The sequence below is a fragment of the Rhinopithecus roxellana genome, chromosome 11 (genome assembly GCF_007565055.1).
Source record: "Rhinopithecus roxellana isolate Shanxi Qingling chromosome 11, ASM756505v1, whole genome shotgun sequence".
NCBI lineage: Eukaryota > Metazoa > Chordata > Mammalia > Primates > Cercopithecidae > Rhinopithecus > Rhinopithecus roxellana.
Genome location: NC_044559.1, coordinates 113017214 through 113040936, shown reverse-complemented (window position 1 = coordinate 113040936; position 23723 = coordinate 113017214). Strand labels below are relative to the sequence as shown.

General features: G+C 43.0%; 1 protein-coding gene across 18 annotated transcripts in view; it reads left to right on the top strand.

Moving 5' to 3' along the window:
• Positions 1–23723, top strand: part of BEND7 (BEN domain containing 7) — an 83445-nt gene that overhangs the window by 43399 nt on the left and 16323 nt on the right. For 15 of the 18 annotated variants that reach the window (XM_030941246.1, XM_030941244.1, XM_030941255.1 and 12 more), the window contains one exon: positions 4281–4506. In XM_030941246.1, the coding sequence (XP_030797106.1) occupies positions 4281–4506 (226 nt within the window). Of the gene's footprint in view, positions 1–4280; positions 4520–23723 lie in introns of those variants that run through there. The other 3 variants (XR_004060125.1, XR_004060126.1, XM_030941258.1) reach the window with 2 other exon arrangements.

The window sequence follows — 23723 nt, the reverse complement described above, 5'->3', positions numbered from 1 at the left end:
TGACCCTATGTAATACACAGAATCTGCACCCTATTAATCTGCCACTGAACATCTGGGGTTAATGCCCAGTATGATGATTTGTGCGTTTCTTTTAATCAGTGACCACATGGAGCTTTTTATGTGTCTTACTGTAATTTACTTACTAATACCTTACTAATACCTTAGATAAAGTAGCCTATGTTAGAAATATTCCCTGGGTGGTTAACTAGCATGATCTCCTAAAAACTGTCTTACTTTGTCTTCTTTCGATTATACAGGGGAGTCCCACGATGTGCTCATGGGGACTTGGGAGTGTAACGGGGCAGAGGGGTGGGGAAGGAGCATCTTCATTTACCTAGTTAGGAGATCCAGCCAAACTAGATCTCAACCCCAGCTACGTCTAAGCAAAGGGAGACCACAGCTGAAATGCAAAGAAACAAATTCGTGCAAGTCCGCAGGCCTGGCTCTGGGACATTTTCAAGAGTGGTGATGACTGTGTATGCAGTGTTTGCCTCCAGAACTTCACCCAGTGTGAGATGAAGAAGAAGGAAAAGTCAGCATTTGATACGTTGTTGTACTAAGTGGCCAAGGTACCTAAAATAGGCAGGACATGGATGAAAATCCACATTTATAGTGGGAATTCAGACTCCCAGCACCTAAAATGATGACTCTTTAAGTGTCATAAATCCTACCCCAACTTCAGATTGTTATTTTGAACTGTTCGTTTAGACGTCATCATTTAAAAATCGTATTACTTCAGTAATCGCTAAAATCTGTAAATTAACATATTCACTTTCTTTTTTGGCTTGAGTATCAAATTGTGACTCTGTCAAGAGAAGTCTAGTTTTCAAAACGATATTCATTTGGAAGAGTGTTGGTTTCTGTCATAGCTATCAGTGAGCAGAGAGATCTCATTTAACCAGAGCCAGTAAACTAAGAGATTCAATGATACAATTAAAGAAAGAGCTTTATCTTGTTTTTAAATATATGTACAAAGATGTGGATCATTATATGATAGTAATCCACTGTGGTTATACTTATCAAATGGAGGAAATAAAAAGATTTCATAGTGAAAATGTGAGATTAGTGAACGTCATCTTTTCTTCGTGTTTCAGAAAACAAAGCTGCCCTCTTTTGTTCTTTTAAGGCGTTGTTGCGTTGCGGCACCTGGCACACGTAGATAGCATTGGTGCTCGTTCACTCCTGGCTCAGAAATCTGAATAGGAGACAGGCCAAGAAGAACAGGAAGGACAGAGCCCAGTCACCTGTGCCCCGGCTGCCGCTGCCGCCACCACCTCCACTAGTCAGACTACTTCCTCCTTTGTAACGTGCTTGCGAGGGGGTGAGTTCATGTTCCTTGATCTGGAAAGAACAGTTCAAAATAACAGTATTTGGCAGTAGAAAGTGGAATGGGAAGCAGTGACAGCGTCTGCATTGGAAGTCTCTTAGCTCTGCAGAAACCCCCAGATGCTTAGTTGTTAGGAGTTGTGGCAGGTACCAGAAACAGCGACTGTACCTGTCTCCTGAATCCTACCTTCAGGGTCCTTTTAAAACACTGTCCTATACCCTCCTGAGCCCCAAGAGCCCCCTTCCTTCCGCACCCCCAGCAGCCAAGTCCTGCCTGATGCTGTCTCAGACAGCGCTTGCTCTGTTCTCTCTCATGTTTTACCACGTTCGACTTTATAGGATAGGTATTTGTGCATATGTCTCGCCTGCAGAGCGAGCCTTCAGATTCCTACACATGGAGGGGGCTCAGTGAGTAGGTATTGAAACAGCTGGGTCAGTGTTATCCAGGTCACCCAACTCCTGAAGGTACCACATGAACGATTAGAAGACACAGGTGTGCTGAGCACATTGTGGCGAAGTTTCAAACCCCCTTTCTTCATACAGGGATTAAAGATATCTGAATCAACACCAGTCATTTTAAATGAATTCTTACATACTGTTTTGTTTATTCTGACAAATATCTATTGGACACTCTTGGGTGCTTGACACTCCAGATACAAGAGTCCTCATCCCAATGAAAAATGCCAACTCCCAGCTAAGCAAATGCTGCATGAAAAGTGCTGTAAACAGAGTTCTTAGAAAATAGTATGAGTGCGTGAAGAAGGGAGTGGCCAGTTCCGCCTGGTAGCTCATTCAGGTCACTGTTTCTCAAACTGGGGTCCACATTCACAGGATGAATCAAAGGGAATGTCTCAGAGGTCAGCGTTTTAAGTACCTGTTTAATGGTATCAGAATCAAACTGAGATTATATGAGTAACTACTGTCCTTCCCCTTCCTGTCTTGCCATTAAGAGCATCTGGACCACCCTAGACCCTCAAATAGCTGTGAGTAGCCACTTCTGTAAGATAAACTTGGATTTTTTTTTTAATGGCTTTCAAATGATACAGGAGCACTTAGCAAAAATCCAAGATCAGTTCATTTAGAACAAAAATTCTAAATGCAGCATAGGATATGCAAAATAAAACTCTGGTTATGAATAAAACTTCATCTTAGATTATGATGGTAAAATTCTCTCAATCCTAATATTGTCTACATTGAATCATTCAACAAAGACTTATTGAGTGCCTGTTATGTACCACCTCTGTTCTGGAAACTAGGGATGTAGCCTCCAGCTCAGACCACCTCCTCTGGAGACCTGGAACAAGCAAGCAGCAAAATGCAGAAGTCGGGGGAAAGCCTGACAGCATAGCTCTTATAGTGATATTCACCACACATTCAGAGACCAAACATGGAAAGGCAAAGTGAAGCAGAGCCGTGAGATGACTTTCTGGATATTCCAGTTAAGAGTTCTCTTTTGGAGGGACCAGGCCCAAACTCCTTCCTGTGTCATCCAAAGAATTTAAGCCATGCTCTGAGCCCTGTTTACTTTAACCATAGGTGGGGTGGCATGTTGAAAAGCGATAGGACAAACCAAAAATAACCATTCTTACTCTCCAGTAGAGAAATCCATCCTGGATCCTCACGCTTCTGATGTGATTTAGAAACTGTAAAGCAGGGCCAGTTTTGCAAAGTGATGAATAGAAGATCTAAGAATCAGCTTCGATAGCATCTTAATTCAGTGAGGTTTTCCTCAGACTTTTTTCCTAGTAACAGTTTACCAGTTGCATTTCTTCATATTAAAGTTATTATTTTACAGCTACCATGTCATAACCAACCATAAACTAAATGACTTAGTAGTGCAGGTTATGACTAATGAACTTTCGTCTATTCCACAAGAAGTTATTGAGTGCCTGCTGTATGCCAGATCCTAGAGATATAAAGTCTGAGCTTCAGGATCAGGAAGGGCTGCAAACTAATAAATAATTCTACTACAGTGTAAGAAATAGAATCATACGTCTGCTAAATGAACAGCAGGAACAGAGAGTTGTAGCCACCTCCATGGGCAGCAAGGAGTTAGGAGATCAGTTCATTTGGAAGGCTTTGTAAAAGAAAAGGTATGAACGGGGTTGAACGATTCAAAGGCGAGTTGTAAACCTCATGGCATGCTGTTGGAGAAGGCGTTCTGAGCGCCAAGCGTGTGCAGTAGCGTCCAAGTTGAAAGGCGCCTTGGATGTCTTCTGATTCCTTATCCCAGTCAGGAAGTCCCTGCCAGGGCAGCAGTGTGCTAGCACCTTGGTTTTCCAAGGGTGGTCGGGGATATAGTTTCACATTTTCCTCCCAAAATTAGGGATGGGGAGTGGATTTAAATGGCCTGGGAAACCTGCTCATCATTTTTACTTATTTTATGTGTTAGTTTACAAACGTTTTCACTGGGGGAAAAAAATAGCTCCGCAGCTAAAAGCCACTGGCATAGTAGAAGGAACCAGGGGCCTTCTGGGGTATCCTCGTATTTGTGTCTTTAGGTGAAAGAAATTAAGTTATTTAGTGTATGAGAAAGTGATCTATAACCGTACTGCACTGAGCGCATTTGAATTATTTCTCAATCATTTTTTTTATGATCTCGTTGGGCTTTAGTTCCTTTGTTTATAAAATGAGGATATTTCATCCAGAAGTCTCAACTCCCTGTTAGCTCTAGAATGATAGGATTTTGTGGTTATCCAGCCTTCTCTTGGCTATTTTCTTTCCATTGCTTTTGACAAGGCTCAATATTGCAATTAGAGCATCTTGTTTTGTAAGTTATAACTAGTCCTTGGTTTTATAAATAGCAGATACTGGCACACAAAGAAAGCCAAGAGTGTTTTCATTTGTAGGAGATGTACATTTCAGTAGCTAGTGATGTTTTTTTGTTGCTCATGTACCCAAAGTCAAATGCTTCAAATCTTGCTTTTAATGAAATATTTATGTTCTTTTGGTAGCCAGAAGTACAACTTGCTGAAGGCTTTGATGTGTTTATGCCTAAATCTCAGCTGGACTCTATATTGTCAAACTACACTCGCTCAGGAAGCCTTCTGTTTAGAAAACTGGTGTGTGCGTTTTTTGATGACAAGACTTTGGCTAACTCCTTACCCAATGGGAAGAGGAAAAGAGGACTCAATGACAACCGGAAAGGACTAGACCAAAATATTGTGGGTGCAATAAAAGGTTGGTCTGCATCATTTCATTTTGTGGGTTCTTTGTTGAGCTTTGCCTTCATTCCATAACGATGCAGCTGAAATTGTAGTAAACTTACTAGTGGCCAATTTCATTTGCCATTGGCAATTTAGGCATTCACATGGCTTTCAGGGTTGAGCTCTGTAATTCACCACCCCAAATACCACTAGAATTCATTATTCAAGGTAATGTTAATTTGTTAAAATAATTAAGAGCCAGTTTGATCTGCTGCAGAACCAAAAAGAAGTTTTTTCTTGACTTTTAAAATGCAGGTAATTTGTAATTTCTAACTAAGAGCTTCCTCAAAATATGACTTCAACTTAAATTTTTAGTTATGAGAATAAAGCTATGATGCTTTAAAAATAAATAAATAAATAAAGTAAGATGGTTCTCTCCAAAGTTTAGAGTTGTTTACCAGGTTGTTGCTTTTAAAGACATTTTAAATCTAAGTGACCTTACTGTGACATCGGACCCTGTGCTTCCCCACATGTGCTTGACCCGCTCTTCTCCCTCTTGTTTTGTGCCATGGAGTCATGCCAGCTCCATGCAGAGACCACCGTGGGTCTCTCCCCCTTACCTTCTTTGAGCATGCGTCTGTATTCCACTGCACTATGGTGACCACGCAGGGGCACGTGGGAGCGCCTCTGCATTTATATGCAGTGCCACATCCTAAACCTACTTCTCTTAACTTTAAAATGTCCATATTCAGCAATCGGATGAATGTAACTTTAGGAAATGGAAGTACTTAGTTCTTACCAAAAAGAACATAAACCAAGTCTCAAATCTAAACACAACTCCATGAAAATGAAACTCTGAATCAGGCCTTGCTTAAAACTGGAATAACGATAGGGGTGCTGGGCTTCATAGCTCAGTTCCTGCATTGTTCAGTTGTGAAGTGGGACTGACTCAGAGGGGCCTTCTCTGCCCCCTTTTGTTCCCCATTATCTGGCAAAATGAGTAAATGAATTCAATAGTGTTTGAAGGATGCTTGAAAATCCACAATTAACTTTATAAAATAATACGGTATTTAAATGGAACTAGCAAGTACCAGGCACCCTTGGTTCGTGGCCAGAAGGACATAAGCCTTCATTAACAGAGAATTTCTCATGTTCCATCAGAATTTTTTCACTTAAAGTGACAGTTGAGTTGTATTAAATACGAAAAGCTACAGAGATACCACAGACTGTGCCATTTCTGAAAAAGAATGATTCAGCCTGAAGTGACACTACAAACAACACGACAAAATTTGAAAAATGGTCAGTGATGTAAGTAGGACTTCCTGAAGTGAAGAAGGGACCTTTCTCAAAACAGGAAGGTCGAGGCTACTGATGCTTTTCTGAAATACAGCCAGGAATTGTTTTAATTTTCTTTCTTTTCCCCAGGGCAGCATATTAATATTATGAAAGCATTTGGAAATTAGGGAACCATAAATGACCATAGTCCATTTTAATGACAGTAGAAGAGTTATCCTAATAATAGATGGTAACGAAGTAGATCGTGACAAGTGGATCGATGTGGGTTTCTTCTGCCATTTTCCATCTAGACTGGACATCATGCAAGAGTTTGAAAAAACAGGCCGGACGTGGTGGCTCACACCTGTAATCCCTGCATTTTGGGAGGCCAAGGCGGGTGGATCACTGCAGGTCAGGAGCTCAAGACTAGCCTGGCCAACATGGTGAAACCCTGTCTCTACTAAGAATACAAAAAAATTAGCCAGGCGTGGTGGTGCACACCTCTAGTCCCAGCTACTTGGGAAGCTGAGGCAGGAGAATCACTTGAACCTGGAAGGCGGAGGTTGCAGTAAGCCAAGATCGCACCAATGCACTCCAGCCTGGGTAACAGAGCCAGACTTGGTCTCAAAAAAAAAGAAAAAGTATATTACAAATAGAGGACACACCTTCATTTCCTTCACTGCTCTACTCTATAAAAATGGCAATGAGGTCTTTGCTCCCAATATATAATAAAGTAGATTATTCCAGTTGAAGAACTTAAAATTTCCATACACTTTTGTTACTGAATTAAATCTATTAAAATTCTGTAATAACAACCCAGTAACTTTAAAACAGATGGAAATCCCATAAGCCACCAACAACCTAAATCAACAAATAGTTTATATTTATTTATTTGCAGTGTTTATTCATGGACATATATTTTGATTTTGATTTTTTTCCTGATTACAAAAATAATATGTATTTTAAAATACAAATGATTTAAAATGTATAGAAAACAAAAAGGCCACCCTAATCTCACTCCTCCAAGATTATGGCATACATTCTTACCATTTTTATTCAAATGTGAATGTGGTATCAGATTGGACTCTTTTATAAAAACATTCCATTCATTCTGGCTAGTCAACATTTCTACCTGACTTAGTCTGATAATTTCTTGTAAGTCTCTTAAGGACACGCTTTGTCTCAAATATGTTTATATTACCTGTTGCTCTTGAAAGAGCTCAGGAGATGCTACCTTAAGAAATGCTGCTTTGGTACGCAGATTATTTCAAATTGTAGGCACCTGGGGAACAGCAGATGCAGGGAGGGGCTCTCTCTGAACTCCCTTATCTGCCCAAAGACTGATCCCCCAAAGGGAACTCAGTTGTGAACTCCCTCCCTGGAAGTGTCATGAACCAGGGAGAATTAACTGCCCATCACAGGAGAGGACACTGGAGGTGACACCACACCCAGAGAGACTTTGTCACGGGCTCTCACCTGTTCTTCTGAGGGCCCATTCATCATTCCCCAAAACCATTTACTCTCCCCTAATTTGTCTGTTCCATCCTCCCTCCCCTCTCCCTATAAAGAGGGTATGTATGCTTCTAGATCTCACTTTCTTTCCTGTGGTGCTCCTGTGTACTTTTCTCCTGTTAACTTACCTGCTATTGGTTTATTTCATAGACTTGACTGAACCCTTAGAAGGTAGAAGGAAAGTCTTCCCTACCCTGCACACATTGTTGAGAGCTTCACACAGACCAGGATTTCCATAAATGCACGTGGGATGAGTGAAGAGGCATAGGTTTTTATTTTTCATCTTGACTTTGACGTTAATTTATTGACATAATGGGTCTAGTACTAAACATCCATCCTCACATCTTCTTGAATAACTAATCTGGAATGACTGACATTAAAACGTTGTAAATTTCTACCAGTTAATAAAATGCCAATGAAAGCTAAAACATAGAAACCAAAATTGAATATAAATTTGAATACATCTCTCTTAACTTCCTAATACATTTTTTCCTTACTATATTTTCCTTAGTTAAAAGTGGGTTAACCCACATATTACAATACAAAGTGATTTTCAGAAGTAGCTATTAATTGACGGTCTTTTCTTTTTTAAAAAAATTTCTACCAATAGCAAAAAAAAAATTCCCTAACCTGAGTCTTTTGAATCTGAGTACTATGAGGAAGTGATAAAATGGTTGCTTTAGGCATAGTAGTGCCAAGGCTATCTTTGCTATTATTACTGTCTACCACCCCTTGGAAACAATTTTGTAAATATTAAATATACAGTCTTTCTTACTCGATCTCTTGTGGGATAATGTCCCAGTAGTGTATTAATTTGAAAAGTCCTATTTTCTAGGAACATATGAAGACTGGTTAATTTTACAAAATCTCAGAAATGAAAATAACAGTAGGAGTTCAATTTTGTTTCAAACAAAAGTGATTATTAGATTGGTTAAAACAACAATGGGAAAAAGGATGAATGAAAATCTATAAAATGCTTATAAGTAGGAACAGAAATGGACTGAAAAAAAGTTTGTTTTGGGGATTATTAACAAAGCTTTTTGTACCGGTAATTAATAGTCCACATGACAGTATCTTAAAAATAAAATATAAGCCTCTTTTGTAGAGATCATAGTTTTTACATAATCTCTCTCATCTGTATTATGGTGACTAACACTTAATGATAATTTATTTAAAATGTATTGATAAGTATGACTCAAGGTATTGCTGATGAAAGACTTTTTAATTAGAAACATTCACCTGAGCATTTTGAATTTAACTAAGAAGAAACAACTTATGATCCTACTAAGTAGAGTCTTAGGTTTTAGTGCTGGGGATAAAGCTTAGTATCTTGAATTTGATTCAGAATTGATTTTATAGCCAGAGTGGAGGTTAGTACCCAGGTATGTTTTCTTTACCTGCTGAGGCTAGAATTGGTCCACATCTAGTTCTTGCTGTGATATACTCAGTAGACCATGCAGATTAACGTGGTTAGAGTTGTCTAAATATGATAGAATCTTTGAATCCCTGAATGCTCTTCAGAAAATACAGTTGCAATGAAGCAATTTTCAGAGCCCCCATTGTAGGATTTTTAATTCAACTTCATAGTGATGAGTTGAGAAAGTTTTATTACTATTAAACTGTCCTGGAATCTTGAATCTTCTTGCATTCAGTGGAAATTACATATGCATGTCAAGTGAAGACCTTGTCAGGGGTTCTTAGTTCACTCCATGCAGCACAAACTGCCGCTCTCCTGAGAGGCCAGCCTTGATTGTCTGTCTGGACAGCCACAGGTATCAGAACTTCTCTGGGAGGGAGCACTCCTTGGTAGCCCTCCAAAAAAATAACTGTGCTTCTTACAAGATTAGAATGGGTGCCTGGCCACTTTTGCTGTCACACTTTCACAGCCTCTGCAGAAATGACCACCAAAACCTCTTGTTTTATTCTTGTGACTCTAGATACCTGTAGGATCCATATTTGTCATTTTATAGTATCTCTGTTTCCATTAGGATTTAATCAAAAAAAGTGAATGGCTGTTTTCTATTTGATCTCACGTAGATTTAAATTAATATGGTTGGGGTGGAATTTGCATCCGATTTATTTAGTTCTTGATAGTAACTTATCTATGTTCTCAGAACTCCTTATAAGAACAAGGTTAAAACATTAGCTTGGATTTGAGTACCCCTCCAATGTTGATTATTTTATTTCCATTTATAGGAGAGGACACTGAGGCCATGGGAAATTAAGTAACCCCATTTAATTTAAACAGCTAGTAAGCAGTGGAATCAGGACTTCACCCGAGGTCTGTCTGACTCCCATGCCATTTTGCAGCACGCTAAACACTTTAGTCTTTCTAAAAGGAGTATATGAAAGGAAAGAAAGATTTCTCAGTTTTTAATTTCTATCTTAAACTCTAGCATTTTGGATTCTTTATAAATTCCACTAGGACATATAAATGATTTCAGATGACCAGTCAGTTGTTTATGCAAAGCATATTCAAAGTGATTTTCTTTTTAAAATATAGCTATACATCAGTTTTTTTACTAGTGTCAGGGCAGGTCTTTTCTTGAAGATAGTGAGAATCAGCTCCATTGTGCTTGGGAGGAAAAAAGAAGTTTGATCCCTTCCGTCAAGAAAGAGATAGTTCTGAGACTCTTCAGTACATAGAACCACAAGGAAAGAGTTTGGGAATAAACATTTGATATAGCTTGTGTTCCAAAGTTGTATGTAAATCAAATTCTAGTTTAAATATTTGGCAGAACCAATGTGATGAATGCTGAAAGAATCTTTGGGAAGATGACTAATCACCTGTTAATTTACCTGTTCATATTTTCACATATCTGATCTGCTTAAAACAGGATATAATTACATGATACATAACATCAGTATAATTACATCAGAAATATTGCTTGCCTCTCAGCTGTGTTTGTAACTCTCACCTAGTTGTTGTTGTAGTTTGTATTTTCCCATGTTTTATGAAGGCCCAGTGACAAAGAGGTCATGTGGAATCTTGGCTGTTCTCTGTGTGTAGCCCTCTACTTCCAGCCTCTTCCACGGTGGTTCTCATATTTTAGTGTGCATCAGAATTTCCCGGGGTGTTGGTTTGAAATTCAGACTTCTGGGTCCCATGCTCAGAGATAGATTCAGTAGGTTTAGGGTAGTCCCAGAAATCTGCATTTTGAACACACAGCCACAGGGGATTCCGATTGCTTTCAGATGCCCCTGGGAGCAGCAGCCCCTACAGTCAGAGCTCCCGAGTCCATCAGTGATGACAGGTATCGACCGGAGTCTAACAGTGATGACAGGTATCGACCTGAGCCCAACAACGATGACGGGTATCGGCCCCAGCCCAACATCAGTGACGGGTATCGGCCCCAGCCCAACAGCGATGACGGGTATCGGCCCCAGCCCAACAGCGATGATGGGTATCGGCCCCAGCCCAACAGCAATGACGGGTATTGGCCCCAGCCCAACAGCGATGACGGGTATCGGCCCCAGCCCAACAGTGATGACGGGTATCGGCGCCGAGTCTAACAGTGATGATGGATATCAATCCTGAGTCCAACAGTGATGATGGATATCGACCCCGAGTCTGACAGTGATGATGGATGTCAATCCTGAGTCTAACAGTGATGACGGGTATCGGCCCTGAGTCCAACAGTGATGACGGGTGTCGGCTCCGAGTCTAACAGTGATGACGGGTATCGACCCCGAGTTTAACAGTGATGACAGATATTGGCCCCAAGTCTAACAGTGATGATGGATATCAACCCCGAGTCCAACAGTGATGACGGATATCGACCCCGAGTCCAACAGTGATGACGGATATCGACTCCGATTCTAACAGCGATGACATCGACTCTGATTCTAACAGCGATGACAGGTATCGACCCCGAGTCTAACAGCGATGACAGGTATCAACCCCGAGTCCAACGGCGATGACGGATATCGACCCCGAGTCCAACGGCGATGACGGATATCGACCCCGAGTCCAACGGCGATGACGGATATCGACCCCGATTCTAACGGCGATGACGGGTATCGACCCCGAGTCCAACGGCGATGACGGGTATCGACCCCGAGTCCAACGGCGATGACGGGTATCAACCCCGAGTCCAACGGCGATGACGGATATCGACCCCGATTCTAACGGCGATGACGGGTATCGACCCCGAGTCTAACGGCGATGACGGGTATTGACCCCGAGTCCAACGGCGATGACGGATATCAACCCCGATTCTAATGGCGATGACGGGTATCGACCCCGAGTCTAACGGCGATGACAGGTATCGACCCCGAGTCTAACGGTGATGACGGATATCGACCCCGAGTCTAACAGTGATGATGGATATTGGCCGCGAGTCCCTTGTGTTATGTGACACAAGGGTCCAGGTTTCAGACATGGCTACAGTGCCTCACCAGAACTAGACGGAATAGCCGCCCACTTCACCAAGGTGGAAGAAGGCACTTCCAGACTCCAGCATAGATCTTACTTATGGATCACTAAACTAGTGCCATTTGATTTTCCATACGACTTTGTCATGACAGTCTTGAAGAAAATGGAGAATCTCTTCTTGGCAAGCTCTTGGCCAAAGTCTCCTTGATTGCATATTTGAAACACTTGTTCAGCTGACATTTCCCCAGTGTGTTACAGAAGACGTGATCTTTACTGCTTTTCAGATACTGGATTAAGTCATGAGAACACCAGAATCTTTGCAATATTTTCATTGATATCATAAACCTAGAAATCATCAGCAGGTGTGAAATTGCTGCTAACAACATATTTATTGTACCAAGCCAGTGACTGACTAAGGCATGGCCCTGATGTTAAGGAATGTGCAGTCTAGTAAGATATGTCAGCGATGACCCCTAACAGAGCCATGCTCCAAGACAGAATAAAATAAATGACAAATGTCTATTACCTGATGGGGGGAGGAGGAAGCACAGAGGATGTAAATCTCACTAGGGGAAGACCTGACAGAATAGATGACGTCTGAACTAGGCCTTGAATGAAGAGAAGTATATCAAACGCAGAGAGAATGGAAAAGGTTAACTACAGAACTTGTTTAATGAAGCTTAAATTCAATAAAACATTGGGTGAAAGCCTTTTGCCTCCAAAACTGTTTAAGGCTCATGCTCACTGGTGGATCTTAAGTCCTCAGCAACCTGTTTACCTTAATATGTTTGACTTCATGAATATAATGCCAGTGAAATGGACTCAGATATAGTTTACCTCCAAGCATTTTCAGCCAGAGCTGTGCTGCTTAAAGTTGCTTCTGAAAGCTACCTCGGCCCCATCCCAGACCTGATGAATTCAGATCCCTGCGGTTGGGGCCACAGTGAGGCTATGCTTCACCACTGCTTCAACACCGGCCTTCCATAAGCTCAAAAAAGGGATCTCATCTCTTCAGAACTGTGAATTCATATGTTTACTACATAACGAGCAAATGGAAATGTGGAGAAACTTGTTAAGAAGGGTGTGGCTCTTATTGATCTTTCTTCAGCCTGTCAGATAATGAGCAGGAACCAGTTGTGGATTCCCTTGCAAGGATTCAACTCCAACTCCCAGTTACTGAATTCTTACGAAACCTGCATTTTACCACCACCACTAGGATTGACAAAAACAGCCTCCTGTCAAAAGAGATATGTTTCTGGAGCATAAACAGGGCCACTGCAGTAGAATGTGCATTGCACAACATTGTGGGCACCGTTGCCGTTGTGGACGCTTTCAATTTGTATATTTATTGTGACAGTTTTCCTGCAGCTGAAAGTACAGTGTCTTGCGGAAAGACACTTTTCTAATCTGAACAATGCCTCCGTATGGGCCAGCTGTGGCCCTGAAAATAGAAAGCAATGTTTTCTGCGTAGCCCATCTCTTCTTTATTTAACTCCCTGAATTGTTTGGCTCATCGAAGATGCTCACCAGCATCCTAAGGTAATGCCACATCCTCCTATTTTCTCTCCTCTTGTGGGGAAACAGAATTGCTTAGTAAGTTCAGAATCAGTCAGATCGCATTCCTGGTAGCTTTTCTTCTGGACCTACAATTGGTGCCGGTAATCTAGCAAATGTTTCAATTCAGTTCCATGACAAGTATTGACTATCTCCTACAAAGTGTGCATCAAAAATCTGAAAGACTCAGGAATTGGTATTTGCTAGTATTTCTGCCCTAAAAGTGCATTGCAAATGATCATGGAATACTCACAAAAAAACTAAGAGTGTATGCAAGCTTCCAATAAGAAAACCCCTTAAAAATTCATAACTTTTGGCCAGGCACGGTGGCTCACGCCTGTAATCCCAATACTTTGGGAGGCTGAGGTGGGCAGATCATGAGGTCGAGAGATTGAGACCATCCTGGCCAACATGGTGAAACCCCGTCTCTACTAAAAATAGAAAAATTAGCTGGGCATAGTGGCACGTGGCTGTAGTCCCAGCTGCTCGGGAGGCTGAGGCAGGAGAATCACTTGAAGCCAGGAGGTGGAGGTTGCAGTGAGCCAAGATCACACCACTGCCCTCCAGCCTGGTGACAGAGCGAGGATCCGTCTCAAAAATAATAATAATAATTCTATAACCTTCATTTAAAATTAACGGAAAGCTGTAATCGATTTTGGCTGCCTGTCAGACATTTTTGTATAAGAGCAAAGCACGACTATACCTGTCTGTAAAAAACGCTTAGCAGAGAGAGAGGTGCTCCTTTGTGGAATTAATCAGGTCTTCCCTCTGACTGCTCCCTCCAGTCAAGTCTTTTGCTGTATGGACTGTATTTCCCAGTCATGTTTCTTGCATCCTACTGTTGGTTAGATTTTGACACCTCTCCATGGTCAGCTGATAGTATTCCTCAGAATCCCTTTTATACTCAACCCTAGTATCCTCCTATCAGCCCTGCCCCTTGGATCACAGAGTAAATCCAATCTTCGTTATTTTAACCACCTTCCTCCCAACACCTCTTTATCACTGCACATACCATTTTGAATCCACTTAGCCAGGTACAACTACCTGGGGGCAAATCCCAATTAGAAATGAAGGCAGGACAGTGGAGACCAAGAGATATATAGGACATTCAAGTTTCCTGCAGGGCATGGGGGCTGTGCTGGCCTCTTTCTGAAGAGTCAGCGGTAGCCCTGCTTACCCACACAGCAGTCACCTTGGTGGTGGCATGGGCCACCTAACACTGATACCCGCTTGCGACTACATTATTTTTAGCAGAGGCATCAACTAACTTTTCAAGTTTGAAAACTCAGAAACACCTTGAATGCCTTTTTTTCTTTGCAACTCACCCTGCTTAACTACCTGGCCCTATCAACTCCTTTGTCCCTCCTCTCTCATTCAGCGCCCTTTGGCTTCTTTGACAGCATCCTGGTCCAGCTGTGCATCACTCTGTCCTTGAAATTCTGCAAAAACACTCTTGAAATGTCCTCCCTAACCCTCCTTTCTCCTTCCAGTTCATACTACTGTGTCCTAACAGCCTAGTAACACCCATAAAACCAAATCTCAGGACGTTGTTTTCCTACTTTGTTCCCCTTGGCCTATTCAATCCGAACTCTGGCCTTTTCCAAGCACTCTGTAACTTGAATTTCTCTCTCCTTGTGAACATATTTCCCGGTGCTTCCTCCCAGGTGAGCCAGCCCAGCACCAACACTGTTCCTCAAGCACCACTCATTCATTGTGGACTCTGTTATGCTGTTCACAGGGCCACAGTGCCCTTCTCTGCCCTCTCTTTATAGACAAGCCTGACTCATTCTTCCTGTTTTACCCCAAGTCTCATCCCCTGTACCATGAGACTTTTTCAGATGCCCTAACCTGTACTGATTGCCCCTTTCTCTAAGTACCAGTAGCCCTTACTGCCTTAGACGGCTTAGCAGGGCATCTTAACTCTCTGCCTTGCTGTTGATGACTTCGATGGAGGATGAGCATGTCATTTACTGTGCACACTGGGACACTCTTGAGAGTCGGTATGGTGCTGTTAAATATCTCACTGGGAAAACAGGCGCTTTAAACTTGAACTTTCCTGAGCAGATCGGGATGTACGGTCATGCTGTTTATATTAGGGCGTCTTGTCTTCCCAACAAGACTATATGCTCCTGTGGGCAGAGATCATGTTTTATGTTTGCTTTGTATATTCCTTGTCCCTTGAAACAGCACCACTCACATAACTAATGATCCATAAATATAGGAAGGAAGGAAAGAGGGAAGGAATACATCAAAACACTCCATTTATCTTCTCTGAAAAAGGTGGTTTCTTAAAAATCAAAACAGTACTCCCACATTGGATGCGTACAGGGCATGAATAACAAGATAACTACACAACTTCTCCATGACAAGTTGGAAAAGGTCAGCTGAAATTCAAGGAGGTGGAATGTAAGTTTGAAGATTAGAAGAAACAGCAGCCACAGACAGATCAAATGGCGGATAGCAATTAAGGATAGTGTAATCTTGTCGATCAAAAACATCAAGGTAATCTAAAATAAAAAAGCTAAGTTTGTATTTAATGGGGGATGTGAAAGCATTGATCATTGTTAAATATCAAAGAGAAACCTCCACAGTATGCCACATGGGAAGTGTAGTATGTCGTGCTTTCATTCATACCACAGAGGAATCATCCTCAAAAGATGAAGTGTAATCATTTTATTGTGGGATTTTGGTTTAAATAAACCTAGTGATGGAATCCATAGTTAGGCTAAATGTGCCATTTCCTAGTTTTCCTACCTGAAGACTCCTTGACGCATCCGTATACTTCCCCTCCAGGTATATTTTAGCCTTTGTCCTAGCAACTTGGTGCCCGAAAGAGTGAAGATCAGATAAAAGTCTGAGAACTCCTGTCAGCCTCAGAATGTAAACCCCCAATTTTCCTACAGCTGATCCCCAATGAGAAGGGAGTTGCCACCGTGTAAAAAAGAACAGGAAATTGAATTCTACCTCTGAGGCACAGGCCCTGTCCTAACGCCCCAGCGTCTTCGCCCAGTGTCCACGGTGGGACAGTGCATAGACCTCCACTGATGGGTGAGACCCCCGCCATGCGCCCACCTTCCCAGCCCCTCACCCTTCCTTCTCCCAGCCTCAGTCACCTCTGGGTTGGGGTCTGACCTGAGCCTCCCGCCCATGTTATAATTTACCCTGACACTGGAGGCGTTCATTCCAGACCTCCTGGCGAGGGGGTAAACTCAGCACCTCGTGGAATGACTTTCAAAGTTCATATACTGAGAAACCTTCACTTTAGAAACAGAAAAACTCATGACTTTTTCCTCATTCATTTGTCTAAAGAATGGTCAAGCCCAGTAATGTGTGGAGGGAACACATGTGTTTTATGCCACTTGCCTAAGGCCTCGGAGCTGGTGATTCCCAATCTTAAATTTTGTGTTGCTTGAGCCTCGGCATTCTATTCTATAAAATAAATAAACGAGTTATGTGAAACATAATGCACCTTCCAAGTAGAATTTCTATAAATCCCTAATTATTATTATTTTTTTTTTTTGAGACAGTTTCTCACCTGTCAACCAGGCTGGAGTGCAGTGGTGTGATCTTGGCTCACTGCAACCTCCGCCTTCCAGGCTCAAGCAATTCTCATATCTCAGCCTCCCGAGTAGCTGGGACTACAGGTGTGTGCCACCATGCCCAGCTAATTTTGAATTTCTAATAGAGACAGGGTTTCGGCATGTTGACCAGGCTGGTCTTGTACTCCTGACCTCAGGTGATCCGCCCGCCTCGGCCTCCCAAAGTGGTGGGATTACAGGCATGAGCCACTGCGCCCAGCCTATTAAATCCATAATTTTGAAACATTTTTCTTTGCTAATAAAAAAAATGGATTAAACAAACATCATTACACTAAAGCTTGTTATTACCCAGATCTTAATACTTAGTAAATATGACGTAACCATTGAAATACACCAGCCATGTTAAACAAAGGCATGGCATAACTCACCAAAGGAAAATTCTTCTTGTTTCCCAACAGTTGTATTATAAATGGGTGCTTCCTTAAATTGATAGAAATTAAAATTAACCTTGTTTAATTTGAGAAACCACTATCAGCACTTTTTGGCACTTCCTTTTGGACAGAAATGTCATAGTAGCAAAACTGAATGAAGGAGGACAAGGGATATTGTTGTCTATCCCGCCACCCCCACCACCACACACACACAGAGAGAAAAAGAGAGACAGAGCGTGCTCTGGCCTCAAATCAGTGAGAATCACTGGGATTCAACAAGACTCTTCAAGCCTCAGAGTCTCACCAGTGTGAGGATAATGAAGGGAACATTGTGGGATGTAGGTTCACTCCTGACTGTCATTCAAGCTCTTCAACCATCACTTTCTCCAGAAAAAAAGTGTGGCTTCACTAACTTTTAAAAGTCTCCAGTTAAAATAACAATAAAAGCCTCCGGGTCACAGATTCTGTGGTTCAGAGATGATAGTCCAAATTCTCAGAAGTAAACCTGAAGAACCAGATAAATATGGCTGGGAATCAATTTAATGGATATCTAGGGCCCTTTTCGTTACATCAACCAACTGAAAATAACAGCCCCATACAGTAGCAGGTCAGCACTAAGATGAGACAGTCCTCACGGCCAGCTTTTGCAGTCCTTGACTTTTGTGTCTGTACGTCTGACTGCCCCACATGCCAGCTCCTGCTAAGGTCTCACCTCTGTAACTCAGTAGGATATTCTCGTTTCATCTGTAAATACTTTGTCTGCAATACTTCATTTCCTTAATTTGAAGGCATCATTTTTAGGTGCATTAGTTGATGAACTGTGCTAAATTCTGATTGTCAAACTGAATCCAAAATGAACTTCAGGGCTCAGTATGAGACCTCTGGCTATTTACTGAAGAAGTGCTTCCTTCAGTTCCTTCAAGTGAAGTAACAGACCAGAGAAAAAACTTTCTCAGATTTATTCTTTCACCAACCATACATTCATACCTGCCTATTATGTGCCAGCAGTGAACGGAAGATGTGATCTCTGCCCTTGCTTTGAGCTTACAGTCTTGATGAACACTGGACATTGTTATTTTTAAAAATCACTGGTTAACGAACTCAGACAGGCCTTATCGGGGAGGGTCACGTCTCAGTTGAGACCTGAAGGATGAGATGTACTGCTGTCTTCTCTGTTATTCCCCGAAGGCAAATTACTGAGTCTTCTCCCAGCTCCCTTTTAAAGATAGCTTTTGGTGCTTATCCCAAAAGAGTGTGTGTGTAAGGAGTATAATTGAAATCTAGTCAGCATTGACATTTCTGTGGCGTAGCCCTGGGAGAAATTTTCTGATTTGTCCCCATTAGCAGTAGTCTTTAGGTTAAAATGTTGAAATAATAGTGTTCCTCTTCATCTTGAATGTGGTAAAGACATTTGCCAAGAATTTGTTTTCTCTGCCTTCCCCTAAGATTTAAAACAGCTATTACCAATAATTTACGTCGTATCCCCTCTCTATTTTAAGCATCAAGATGTTCCTCTCCCTTCCATTCTCTCTCTTCTCTCTCCCCAGTCATGTGAAACTGTGAGTCCAATAAACCTGTTTCCTTTATAAATTACCCAGTCTCAGGTATGTCTTTATTAGCAGCATGAGAACAGACTAATACAAGATACTATATGTTTAATTTCTGTAAGTTCTAATTGGTTCTTTTTGAAATCAGCCTGTTACTTTCCTGGTGCATTGAATTTTTCCTTGTTCATTTTAAGCACACTTACTTTGCCGTCCATTGCCATCCGCAAGGGGCGTCTCACCCTGCAGCTCCTGAGTCCGCTGCCTCTGATATTTGCTGGGTCATTATATGTATTTCATTATTTTAAATATGAGATCATCTCTAGCAGGCCTGTTTTTCTTTTCTTTTTTCTGTGAGAATCTGTTGTGGCCCAGATTTCAAGGCATCCTCTCAAACTCATTCTGCATTTCCCCCTCTCTGGAGCCTAGGAGTGTCAACAGCAATGCTGCTGCTCACTTACAGTTTTATGCATTGGTACAACCTCGGATTCCAAACCTCTGTGAGGTGCAGGCCAAGCATTTAATTTTTTTTTTTTTTTTTTTTTTTTTTTAGATGGAGTCTTGCTCTGTTTCCCAGGCCAGAGTGCAGTGGCACGATCTTGGCTCACTACAACCTCTGCCTCCCAGGTTCAAGCAATTTTCCTGCCCCAGCCTCCCAAGTAGCTGGGATTACAGGTGTGCACCACCACGCCCAGCTAATTTTTGTATTTTTAGTAGAGATGGGCTTTGGCCATGTTGGCCAGGCTGGTCTCAAACTCCTAACTTAGAGTGATCTGCCCACCTCGGCCTCCCTAAGTGCTGGGATTACAGGAGAGAGCCACCATGCCCGGCCGCATTTAGAATTTTCTAAGAAACTTTCTTTTTCTCCCTCAAAGTCTGGACAGAGCTTGCTTGTTGCCTCCCTGTACTCGGGGGTAGACCCTTGCCCTTCACAGCCTCACCTGGGGCTTTCGCTCCAGCTCCCCCCTCACATAGGACCGAGACCTCCTTGCCCTTGCTCTGTGAGTGTAGAAACCTGAGCTTCATGTGAGACTGCCTCTCCCGCACCTGCCTCAGAGCCATCGCAGGCTGTGCCTTTGGAATGTACACGCCCTTCCTTGTGGCTGGAGCATTCTCTACCTTCTTTCTCCTTTCTTCAGCTCACCTCCACTTTTTTCTTTGGTTTCAGCTCAGCCATCACTTTATCTGAAAGCTTTCCCCGCTGCCCACTCCCACCCAGTAATGGGTGAGGTGCACCTTGGTGTGTACCTGGTGCTGGGCTTGTGTAATCACAGGTGTGCTCTGGGCAGTCCTTGACTTCTTACTGCCTTTATCCTCCACTTCACTGCAGGCTTTTTGGGGACAAGAGACCATTTGTTCAGTAACACCTAGCATAGTCCTGGCACATTGTGTGTGGTGGATAAATATGTCTTGAATTAATGCATTTTATTTTTGTAATAAGGTCACAATGAGGTTTAAGTCCCAGAGTTGTAAGCTCCCCCCTGCCCCTGCCAAGTTTGTATACAGGATCAGAGAACATCATCTTCACCATAGTTGCACCTAATAAGAATCAACAAAAATGTGAGAAAAACCATATGCGGAAATAGATCACATCTCAAGAGATCACTTGTGACTGTGTGTCCCGTGATGTGCCTCTAAGATTTGTGGGTGCAGAGGCTGGTGTTGCCCACTCAGTGTGCTGAGGCTGACGGACATCCAAACACGGGGATCATATGCCATTGAGGGCGCATGAAGAGTCAGGCTTGCTGAGCATCCCAGCTACTCAGGAGGCTGAGGCAGAAGAATTGCTTGAGGCCAGGAGTCCAAGGCCAGCCTGGGCAACACAACGAGATCCCCGTCTTTAAAAAAGAGAGCCAGGAGGCCGGGCGCGGTGGCTCAAGCCTGTAGTCCCAGCACTTTGGGAGGCCGAGACGGGCGGATCACAAGGTCAGGAGATCGAGACCACCCTGGCTAATACGGTGAAACCCCGTCTCTACTAAAGAATACAAAAAACTAGCCGGGTGAGGTGGCGGGCGCCTGTAGTCCCAGCTACTTGGGAGGCAGAGGCAGGAGAATGGCATAAACCCAGGAGGCGGAGCTTGCAGTGAGCTGAGATCCGGCCACCGCACTCCAGCCTGGGCGACAGAGCCAGACTCCGTCTCAAAAAAAAAAAAAAAAAAAAAAAAGAGAGCCAGGCTTTACTCCAACCTGTATAAAATGCTGTCTTCTAGAATGCTCTTTGGTTTCTAGAGTGGAATGTCACTCGGTTCCCTTAAGGAAAAGATGTCTCGTGGGGCTGCCAGTAGAAGTGGCCAGGAACAGGGCTGCTGTAAGGCCTGGACTCTGCATCCCTCTCCACGAGCATCGTCTCTGTGTCTCCGGTCGCCGCTTCTCTTTGCACATCTGCTTCATCCTCCCCTCCCTGCTGGCTGACCTCCTCCTTTTGCTTGCTGGCTCCTCACAGTTCTGGTTTGCACACAGTAGGCACATCATGCTACTCGCATTGTGACATTTTGACATCACCGCCTCTTGCTGAACCCCTCGTTCCCTCATTGCCTGCTATTCTCAGGAGGAGGACAGAGAGGGCCCAGCTCATCACTTGACGTATCTGTGGCTTGGCTCCCGTTAGGTCAAGGGTGCATCATCCTGCAGCCAAGCTGTGGCTTAGAGGGCACTGGGACAAAGCAGTCCTGTCCATTTGGGCGGCAGGGGCGAGAAGTGGGCAGTTTCCTGTGAACATCCTGATCTTTCTCTGCGTGCACCAGTCAATCTTCTGTTTGGTTGGTCACCCGTTTCTAGCCCCTTGACCCCAACAAGTAAAGTACTGGGTTGTGACATCCAATGTTCCAGATATAGAATGAGAATCCCTCACCCCTGCACTGCAGATCACTTAATTGTCATTCTAGTTGATGTATCAACCAAGTATTACGTGTAGGTTTAGGTTCAGATCTGAATTTTCTGGGTGGTCTGCTAAAATCAGATTGCTGAGAACCCATTCCAAGACTAGAACAATTCCACCAAGATGTGGAGGACCATCAGGCCCTACCTGAGTAGCCACGCTTGATTCTAGCTCTTTCCCCACCTCTCATAGTGTTTTACATGCCACAGTTACTGTTATTTTAATACAATGGATATCAAGACTACAATTTTATGTTTCCACTTTCTCCTTGAAAATGGAAAATGATGTGCTAAATATTATTGGAGAAAAGATGTACTCTATTAGATCCAGATAAAATTTAAGCCACAGTCATCAAATCTCAGAGTTCAAAGTATGTGTATATCCATCCAGGCACAGCTCCCCTGCCGCGCACTCACCTGGCCTCCTGGGGACAGGTAATCCACCAGCCTTTGTCCTCTTCCTCTCCCCAGCTGGCCACCATGCTTCTGTTTTGTGAGGTTGAAAGTAACACCCAGCATTCTCAAGTTTAACATGGGACGATGCACTTAGCTATGGCTTTGTTTGTTTATCATTCAACCATTTTTCTTTGACAGTCACTGTGTGCTCAAATGCAACTGTAAACATCAAGTCATTTATGTGGAAAATAACTCCTGTTAGCTGTGCAGTCTCAGGCCAGTCATTTAAGCTGCCCATACTTGGATTTTGTCATTGGTAATTTAGGATCACAATACCTACCCCTACTGGTTATTGCAAGATTAAATGAGATGTGTATAAACTGCCTCGCACGTGGGGAGTCTCGAATGATAGCTCTAAGACAGTGAGAGGAAAGAGAGTGGGAGGGACCCTGGTTGTGGTCCACTTACTCAGATGTGCTGCCTCCCATGACTCCATCTCCCTCTGTACATCCCTGGCTGCAAGTGGCCCCCATTTGGGTCCCCTCTGCTTGTCCCCTGGGACCCGACAGCAGAGACTATTGTCCCTCACCCCTTTGCAAGCTGTAGGAGTTTGGCAGATGTAATGAGGACCTGGTTTTCAGTTCTGCAGTGCTGTAAACCTTGATTTCCTTGCATGATGTAAACCTTGATTTGACCACAAGTTAAAACCGAGTCATCAAATCTGAAGCTGGGCTGTGACTGCTGGCCAGAGTTCTTAGAGGATTTCACAGCGACCTGAAAGCTCTTCCCACCTACCCCTGCTTCTTAAAGTGTCTGCTAGACACAGTGACTTCCTTTCAAAGTCCATGCCACATTCTGCTTTTCCCAGCACAGCCAGCCAGAAAAACCCAAATTAAAAGTCCCTCAGGAGAACGACAGTGTGGATAGATCGCTGTTTGGGGAACATGGCCAGTCCGCCCTGTTCACAGAGTGGCGCATTCAGCATGTCAGACACGCCACGCGCTGCCGCCTTCACTTGATGATTACTTGAGGAGCAGCATTCTGAAGGAAGGGTCTGCCCAGCCACCAGCAGCTGATTCATTATTTATATACAATTAAAGGGCAGGGTTCGGCCAGGCGCAGTGGCTCAAGCCTGTAATCCCAGCACTTTGGGAGGCTGAGACGGGCGGATCACGAGGTCAGGAGGTCGAGACCATCCTGGCTAACACAGTGAAACCCCGTCTCTACTAAAAATACAAAAAACTAGCCGGGCGAGGTGGTGGCGCCTGTAGTCCCAACTACTCGGGAGGCTGAGGCAGGAGAATGGCATGAACCCGGGAGGTGGAGCTTCCAGTGAGCTGAGATCCGGCCACTGCACTCCAGCCTGGGTGACAGAGCGAGACTCCGTCTCAAAAAAAAAAAAAAAAAAAAAAACAAAGGCAGGGTTCAAATGAATGCTAGTATCTGGGAAAAGTCATAATCATGGACGGATCAGATTGAGCATTTGTCATTTCTCTAGTGATTAACATACGCCCTGTGCTTTGGGACTCATATTAAGCACAAGAAATGCTTTAACTCTTTTATTTAGTTTAATTGTTGATCTTATTCAGATTATCTGGGCTCATTTAAAAGTAGCCCTTGCTGCTGCTTCATATATTAAAATAGGAAAGGAGGAAAAAAATTTTTTTAGAACCTATTGCATTCTAAAGATGAATGCAAATAATTCCACTGTGGTTCTTAATGACCCACTGTTAACATAGTAGAAAACT